We start from the raw sequence: 8,968 nt of genomic DNA on the forward strand, positions 1-8,968 counted from the left end.
AATAAACCAGAAGACGACAAAAGTAGTCAAAATACCCAGTGCAAGCAGCAACTTGCATAAAGAGCAATTCAGTTTTCTGCTTTTTTTTTGAATCCAACACATACTCATCAATTCATTTAAGCGACAATTCCATATTTAAACAAACACAGAGCAGCTTTGCAGGCCAAAACTGCCAGAGGAGTTCAGTGAGCTGCTTCTGAATGTTATGTTCTATTGTCTGCCACAATTTTCTAGCAAGCTTTAAGTTAAAGCTGAGGAATTCAGAAAGCAGCAGAGAGAGTTAACTGTAAATTTGAAAAACAGCTTTGATATGCGTCAAGTTCAGAGAGGACTAAGAAGTGAAAGCTTGAGTGATTAGACTGCGCAGATGTTAAAAAAAATGAAGAGTCATGAAGCAGGCTGGCAGCTCAGAGGAACAAGAGAAATAACTGTTTAAGAAAGTGAAACTAAAAATAACTGAGGGCTGCTTGAAGATTAACTAAGAAAGCGTGAATAGAATTTTCTCTATAAAAAGGAAAGAGAATTATGCACCAAGTTTACAGCTTATTTGGCAAAACACCTAGTGGCTGTAAATCAGCTTAGAATATTTCACCAAATGCTTCAGTATTAAACCACTCCTTTCCTAGTTATACTGGCCACCAGCACACTACACAACCAAAAGAAGCTGTGGGTTTGGCAATTTCAATCACCCCAGAAGCACATTCACACACACATCACAAAACCCAAGACAAACAGAACTGATTCCTCCAGAACAAGAAGGGTCTGGATTCTCGATATGGAACTGAGCCTTGGAGGCAGATGAGGAAAGCAGAGAAAGGCCAGCTACTGCGGCCAGTCAAGACTACAAAGGAAATTACACTGGAGCTCCTTCCTTAAGGAAACAGTTCTTCCTACAAGCCTCAGAAAGAAGTTCCTAATTATTTTTTCTTCCTGTATCCACAGGAGTCAGCATAATGTATTACGATCAGCTTGGTTTTATTTTTGAAGACTGCTGGCCACACCAGTTGGCCAAGGGAAAAAGCACTAGGACTTTCCGTAGTGGTAGGAGAAGCCACACAATGTGCGTAGCTCTCCCACGGGAAGAGGACAGCTGCAGGGAGGCCTTTTTGCTGTGAGTAGAGTTACAGAAGTGAGGACAACAGTGAACAAGAGAAGACACAATAAAATACAAACATAGGTGGCTACAATTACCCGCAAGTGATAAAATCAACTCAAATTACCTCCTGAAATTTACATATATTTCAGTATCTTATAATGCCCATCACAATGTGATCCAAGGACGGAAATAATAACATTTATGAAGGAGTAAGTGGGTATGCTCAGCCATTTAGAACAATCTTCACATTCTGAAAATCTGTATTCTTGGGAATTTATTTTTTAATTTTTTTTTCCTGTGTTTCCAATGTGTTTCAATCCAAACTTTAAAGTGTTCAGACACAAAAGTTTATAAGCATTCTGTAAACTCAGTGCCAACCCAAGAGTTCACACTGACAAAACCCACCCAGCCAGGATGTAACAATGATTTGCATACACTTATATAGGTTCTCTAGAGTCAGAGACTATTACTACTAACTCTGGTTTTTTTATGCTATTTTTAAATATAATAAAAAGAATATCCCAGATTTGATCAATATTAAAGAGAAGATATTGAAAAGCTATATACTAACCTGTCCCAGCCCAGGCATACCTCCTCCAAGTCGCAGAAGTCTATCCATATTTCTAGAAAAACAGAAACAAAGGAAAAACGTTCCCAAGCTCTGAAATGTTTACTAAATTGCCATCTATATAATTCACCTTCAGTCACTCAGTATGTCAAAAATATTGGTGGTAATTACAACACAACATCAGATTTCCTGTTAATTAACACCACATATTAATTCAAGAAGCTGTCTTCCATGCTAATTAACAGACTTTGGTTTATTGCTTTGGTTTTGGGTTATTCCCATTTCTGAAGATGAGCACTCTTATCAAACTTTTCAAAACTTTCTTATCATTCAAGTAATTGGGGGATTTTTGTTGCTTAAGAACAGCACCTACATTCAGGAAGTGCCTAAAACTTATTAGATATACAATCAAGTTTACTCCAATTTGTTCAGAAAGTATCAATAAAAAATGTGAAAGTAAGGATTTTAGCATCCTCATTAGTAAGTTCTGCGCTAATTAACTTACAGCTTGTCAGTTATCATCAAAACTACATGTGAAAGACACTGAGCAGATTATAGATCTCTGAATTAGCATCAAAAGCTTTTTCTTAATGAACTCATTATACTAAAAGAAATACTGTAAAGTAAACATTTAATGTGTATATAGTTAGAACACTAGTGACAGCACAGTCATTCAATACTTTTCCAGTGTTGCATGTGCCATTGCTTTAGTGCAAGATTATTCCAACCACTGCAACTAGATCATTACTTAAAACAAACAAACTTTTCTATCTCGTAACTTTCAAAGGAGTGATCTCCAGGAATAAACATTGTTAAGGTGCCCAACTGAAAAAAATACACTGATGTTTATTTCTCTGAGGTTTATTCACTTTCTAATGTTGAAAAGCAATCTACTATTTAATTGTGGATATCTAAGTAAGGGTTCTGTCCCAGCTGTAACAGACCTTTATCTTGCTTACTTGGCTCTTCCAACTTCTTAGCTTTATACAACAAAACCCAGTGATAAAATAAACAAGAACTACTGATTATTACTTTTTAAACAGCCGGTTTCAGCAAATCAAGCCATTTCCAAGGCTTACAGAAATAAGTCAATTTTACTAGCTTATTTTATTTGTGAAATAGAAGATACAAACTAAAGCATCAGAAACTATGATCATAATTGCACAAGTTCTAATATAACATAACAAAGCCTGTTCAGGTGATACAAAAGCAACTGAGAACCGCACGTAATGATATTTCCCAAATACATTCATCCTCCAAAGGGATGTTAAATTACACGAGAATTACATACATAATTTCAGACTGCATTAACAATACTAATTCAAGACCCTTCTTTTAAAAATAATTATGCAAAAGAACTTTGAACTTATCATGAAAAATAAATTTGCTTTGTATATTAAAAATAAAAAAAAGTCTTATGTTGTAGGTGATTGTCGTCTCATTATTCCTTCTGAAATTTGCTAATTTTTTACTGGCTAGATACTAACAGGCTTTATTTCAGTTTAAGTTTAAAACAAATATTTTAAGCTTCTTGTTAACACAAAGAGGCAGCATTTGAACTTACCACTAGACAAGATTATCTAGCTCCTACTTTAGTCATGTATGGAATTTCACCCATTTCAAACAACAATATCTAGATACATGGATCAATAAAACTTGCTCTATTTGCTAATTTCACTTTCCTAGTTTAACGCATTAGCAAGCAATTAACTTCATTTGATTCACTCCCTTGATTTTGTAGAACATGCAAACCCAACAACTACAACTTCAACTAGCAATAAGTACTTTCTTAAAGCTACCTTGGCACCATATGAATTAAAAAGGAGTTTATTAGTGGGTCAATGGTTATGCTTTTCTTTTCAGACAGTCATTGAAGCCAAGGTTCTTTATTTCAGGCAAAAGCTGCACACAGAGTATATCTACTTTTCTATCCTGAACTACAATAAATTCCAAATTAAGTTGTATGATTTCCATGGAAAGGTTAAGTTGCTGTTTAAAGCTATTATGTAAGCACATGGTAAATGGCTTCAATAAAACAGTCACAAGTACAAATGAACGCCAACTACATTTCTTTTTACCCCTCTGTGGTAGATACTCCTCCATTGAAACCCACAATGATTCATCTTTCATGACACTAACGAGGGCTGGAGAGTAGCTGAAAAGTAGATTTAAACTACTAAAATTATTCTTTTAATCAATCATGGTTGTACATTTATTTTAAGAAACTCTTCGTCTCTACAATTGGTAAGCATAAAACTGGTCTTTCTCACAACTACAGCAACTTCCATAAACTGATGAGGTGTATTACCTACGTACATTTAAGAAATAATATTGAATAAGAAATCTTACACCTATTTATATTTCACTTTACCAACCAGAGAAGCAATAGTTATTTCTAGTTCATTATTATTTTTATTTACATAATTTATTCCAGTTTCTAACCCAACAGAATAGTACATCATTCATATGTACAGAAGCATATTTTGCTGTGTTAAAGTTGGAGTCGGCTAATTAGTTACATAAATTGATTACTTATCAGCATAACTTTCCAGGTTTTGGAACAACAAAATCTCATTGTTTCACAGAACTGGAGGGATGTAACATTTCCCATCTAACTATCTCAGACCAGCCACTGAACTGGAGATGTTCAGATTCTCAAGACAGCAGCACAAAGAGAAAATCTCAGCAAACCAGTTCTAGATGCATTGCAAATTATTTCACTAGCTCCGTGGCTTGACTCTGGTTAGTTTTGGCAACTAATAATTTATTTTCGTATTTGTAACTGAAGGCGTTTTGGGAGGTTATAGTGCATTTAGACATAAACATATTTGTTTATTCTGTATAAACCTCTGAAGAATTTAGGTTAGCGATCCAAATTAAAGCCAATTTTAATTTTTTTAATTCACTGTGCCCAAATATTATTTCAGCCATAAATTCTGTTTATGAAATAATGCTTTTGTGAACCTTAAAACAGCTTGAGCAAACTTTTTAGATCTTAATTAAGATAACGTTAGCATTTACAAATAAAGCAAATACACATCTCTAACCTGATGCTCAGCAAGAGGTGACTGCACAACAAACTCAGCAGCAGCTCCTACTTTTTGACTATAATGATGATGCCAGCAGGTCTCCTTCCTATAGAAAGAAACAGAAAGGAGGGGAAAGACAGAAAACCAGTAAAATTTAGAAACAGTAGCACATGTAAAATGAAATGTTATACTGATGACCTACAAAAGGACAAAGCACCATTGAAGAATAACCCAAAGAATGCCTTTTTTTTTTTTGCTTGTACCATATAATCCCTGGAACTGGTACATGCCATGCCTTGCCCAAGTATCTGTAACACTGAAAGAAGTTTCCAAGTTTCTCAAAAATTATATGAAAAAGTATTTTAGTAACCTGTTTAAGCAATGTAAACCTAATCAACAATTTAAAATGCTGTTAGAAACTGAAGTTAGGATCCTTTATTACTATTTTAGAAGATTTTGCCATAGCTATGACCTAAGCACAAAGGTAAAGAGCAGTCTGCAGGTACGGATAGTTTTCTTGTTTATTTCTGTAAGAGCAGTTGGTGTGACCAGGAAAGTCACAGAGGCCTTTAGAGGTTTGCCCTGAATTCAGGTTGAGAAAGGCTGCTTCACATTGAGTTTAGAAGTTAAAAGTCATGTTATCCTCCTCCCAGAGAACACTGCCCACTAACTGCATCCACTCCATCATTTGTAGTGCAGTGTTTTAAAACAGATCTGTGAAATGATCTGTGGCCGTGATTTGACAGACATTTTTTTCAATGTCAATGTTAACATAAGGAGCAGTGGGGAAGCTGCTGCTGCTGCTTACCAACTTGATGCTGCTTTCTCAGTACTGCCAGGACAGCCATTTGTGCAGCTTTGCAGTAAACTGATAGGCTAACAAAACTGTTGGGTTTAACCCTGTTCTCTTCTGTGAGAGGATTCACACTGCATCCCAGAAACAGTTGTCTTGGCATAACAGAAAAAGAGGTCTTGGAAGAGCTGATTGTTTCTAACGCTAATCCAGACTGCAGAAGACATTTAGGTCAAATAATTCTTTAAGCTAAAGCTGCCCAAAGAACGTCTTTGGGTTTTGGGGCTCATTTTTGGTTTGGGGATTTTGTTGGTTGTTGTTTTTTTTTTTTCAGTAACTGAGGTAATTTAACAGGGACTGTTCTGGACTTCATCTCAAAGAAGCACAAGAGCACAGGAAGATGTGTTAATCTTCCTGGAAAGTTAAAGGAAAAAGAACAAGTCAGAGTTTCTCAGTGCTGACAGGCTGGGGTGGAATTCCACTAACAAGTCAAAAGAAAAGATGCTACATTTCTGCCAGCTTTGCACAAGGAAATGATCCAGGAGAGATCAGATGAGACACAACTACAACAGCCAGCAGTTATATTAGCACAGGCTGCAGCAAAACTGCAGCCAGTTCACAAGCAGGCTTCAGAGTTACAACCCGACGCCCTTTTAGCCAGCTGCCCACTCAGGGGTCTCGAATTCCCTTCCCCACTTCCTACAAGAACAGTAAAGAAACAGATCTCTCTGAGCTTGGTTGGTTCCTTGGAGTAGGCACACAACACAGTAAACTACAATTGAGAATTTTTCCCCTCTCTGTTGCAAAGTGCAAAAGGATAGTTTTGATTACACACTTACCTGTTGTTTTTTCCCTATATATACAGACACATATATATACTTACAAATACATATATAGAAAACACAGAAAAATAAACAAACAGTTCACAGTAAGTCTCACTTCCTTTCCTTCCAAAGTCAGCAAAAAGTATTTTGATAATATTTTTGTCTGCAAGGAAGAATTAACAGTCTCTATTTAAAATGAAGCTTTAAGGAAGTGAATACAGATAGCAAATCGCTCCATATCAGAAAATTGCAAAATTTAATAAACTTGCATTTTAGTGCACCACAGGATTTGGATGACATGCACTCATCATTGAGATCAATGTAGTTACTAATGGTTCAAAAAAAAAAATTAAGTAGCTTCTCTACTTATGTATGTCCACAACTGAAACACCTCAGCTAAAAAACCTTGGTCATAGGACGGTATTTAAAAAACCCAAACCAGCATTACTGCCATTTTCTTTTAACTCTCCTGGCCTCAAAATGGAAAAGTCCATGGTTATTAACAATGCAGTGGAAATATACACAGAGCACCCCAAAACTGATCTGAAAACAGAAATTTTTAAAAAACTCACATCTAATACTGTTTCGTAATACTATTGTTAGGTAACTGTAATAATCATCAAGAGTTGTCCATTTGGAGAGCTCTAGTTCACCATTCAGTTCTTTGTTGCCACCTTCTAGTCACTTAAATGTTGACTTAAATGCTGACTTTTAATCATGAAAACGTTTTTCCTTAGGTAACATAGGGATGAACTTATATAAATGCATCATGCACAAATGTATATATACATATAGGTATAAAACAATAGCTACTGTGCTTATACTTGCATGTTTCAGCATATATTTTGAAATCGACTTGAAACTCAGTCTTAAACTATTGTATCTCTTTGCATGAGACACAAGTTTCACACTGCAGTGCACTATTTTTATCTAGCATTAACACCCCATGATGTGATCCCTCAACAAAAGAGGGCTCTCCTGGGTTGACAGTTTTTGAGTTAGTAAAAAAAAAATAATCAAAATTAGCTTCAATATACATGGAAGAGAGAAAACACTGGCTACTGAACTGCCCTATTAGTGGTGAGAATATCAGACTAGACTCAGGTGACAGCAATTTACTCTTTGCAATTTGTACACTGAGTGACTTCATGCCAATGATTTTGTCTTTAGTAACTCTGTCTCTCCACCTGAGACTACATACGAAACTTTGTATAAGCACTTCTGGACCTCCTGTTGAGGAGTTCCACACAGCAGATGGATTAACAATTTTGTTAACAGCAAATAAAAAAGTGGATTAAGGTTTTTGCTGCAATTATAACAATTTCAACTTCACTAGGGATGATAAATGGCTACAAAGGCAAATTAGTTAAGAAATTGCACCTTGCAGAGAAACATCATTTCTCTGAGAAAAGAACAAAAGTTCACTGCAGGTAAAGTCACCAAACACTGAACGAAAGAAACTTCAACCAGAACAGAAATTTCACACGTGACAGTGGCGGGGGAGGGGGGGAGGTCTATTGTCCAACACATATTGTATGAAAAGAGAAAAAAAATTATCATCAAATCTCAATAATCAGTTCATTAAAGCTAAAGATTAACCATGCCATGAATGAATGCAGTCTCAGTAGTGCAAGTCCAGAGCTACGTGACTATTTTGCCTCCACAACATGCTCAGCTCTGTAAACCTGATGTTTCTGGACCACATAGACCTGAATCTCATTAGACCTGAGCTGGACTAGAAGGCACACAGGTTAGCTTCTCAGACTCTGCTTTCTGATTTCCAGAAGCACAGCAAACCTAATTCTACTACATTCATTGCTGAGCTGGAGTTACTGAAGTAACCCAGATCCAAGCAGACTACTCTAAAGCTACTTCAGTAAATCTACATCAAACTTAGAAGTAAGGGAAAGATTCATTAACAAATCATACCACCACAGAAACCCACAAAATTGATTTTAATTTTATGCTATATATATATAAAGTAATGAACTCCTCTGAAATCTGCAGAAAGTGGGTAGCCACACAAGTGTTGCCAAACCGTCCCCGGCCACCAACTCCAGCAAGTACTCAGCACACTGGTTTTCTATTATTCAAGGTATCCTAACTACCTGTCCTTTCTCATCATCATAGATGTTAGGAGACGACTGTAGCTACTATTAGTATACACTCCATAATTCCTGTCAAGACTGAATCACTTCCAAGATAGTTTACAAACTAATTTATATTTTATATTAATTAATTAACATAATATTAATTTTGAAGTATGCTCTAACTTGTCATTTTATTAACACTAGATATCAAATGAATACCCCTGATGTGGCATGTTATAACAGCTGATGTTACACAAATTTCCCATTAAGCTATGGCCAAAACCTAGTTGCTCAAAGTCATACTAAGTGATTCAGAAGCAATCCATTTGCAAGCCAACTTCTGGATTTCTTCACACACACAGATCTTTTCCTTGTTTCCATAACACAAGCTCACAAACAGTGCTCTTCTCAGCAGAATCTTCTTCCAAGTGTACTCCCTATACCCAAGGCATATGGTACATCTTGGACTCACAGGGGGTGAAAACTTTAAGAATAATACCAACTTGTCAGACTTTTCAGCTTGCCTAGTACCTTTTCAGCTATATACAGCTTTCAAATACATTTGCAT

The 8,968-nt window shown here is 36.0% G+C and overlaps 1 protein-coding gene across 1 annotated transcript in view; it reads right to left on the minus strand.

The window, feature by feature from the left end:
• The window catches only part of PSMD14 (proteasome (prosome, macropain) 26S subunit, non-ATPase, 14), a 44,900-nt gene extending 38,424 nt beyond the window's left edge, over positions 1-6,476 (minus strand). The window contains exons 1-3 of the mRNA XM_009695270.1: positions 6,426-6,476; positions 4,712-4,799; positions 1,668-1,719 (exon numbers count right to left, since the gene is read on the minus strand). Coding sequence (XP_009693572.1) covers positions 1,668-1,715 — 48 coding nt within the window. The 5' untranslated portion in view covers positions 1,716-1,719; positions 4,712-4,799; positions 6,426-6,476. The remainder of the gene's footprint in view (positions 1-1,667; positions 1,720-4,711; positions 4,800-6,425) is intronic.
• Between the last annotated feature and the right edge of the window lie 2,492 nt (positions 6,477-8,968).

Source organism: Cariama cristata, unplaced genomic scaffold, assembly GCF_000690535.1.
Source record: "Cariama cristata isolate BGI_N322 unplaced genomic scaffold, ASM69053v1 scaffold24342, whole genome shotgun sequence".
In the NCBI taxonomy this organism is placed as follows: domain Eukaryota; kingdom Metazoa; phylum Chordata; class Aves; order Cariamiformes; family Cariamidae; genus Cariama; species Cariama cristata.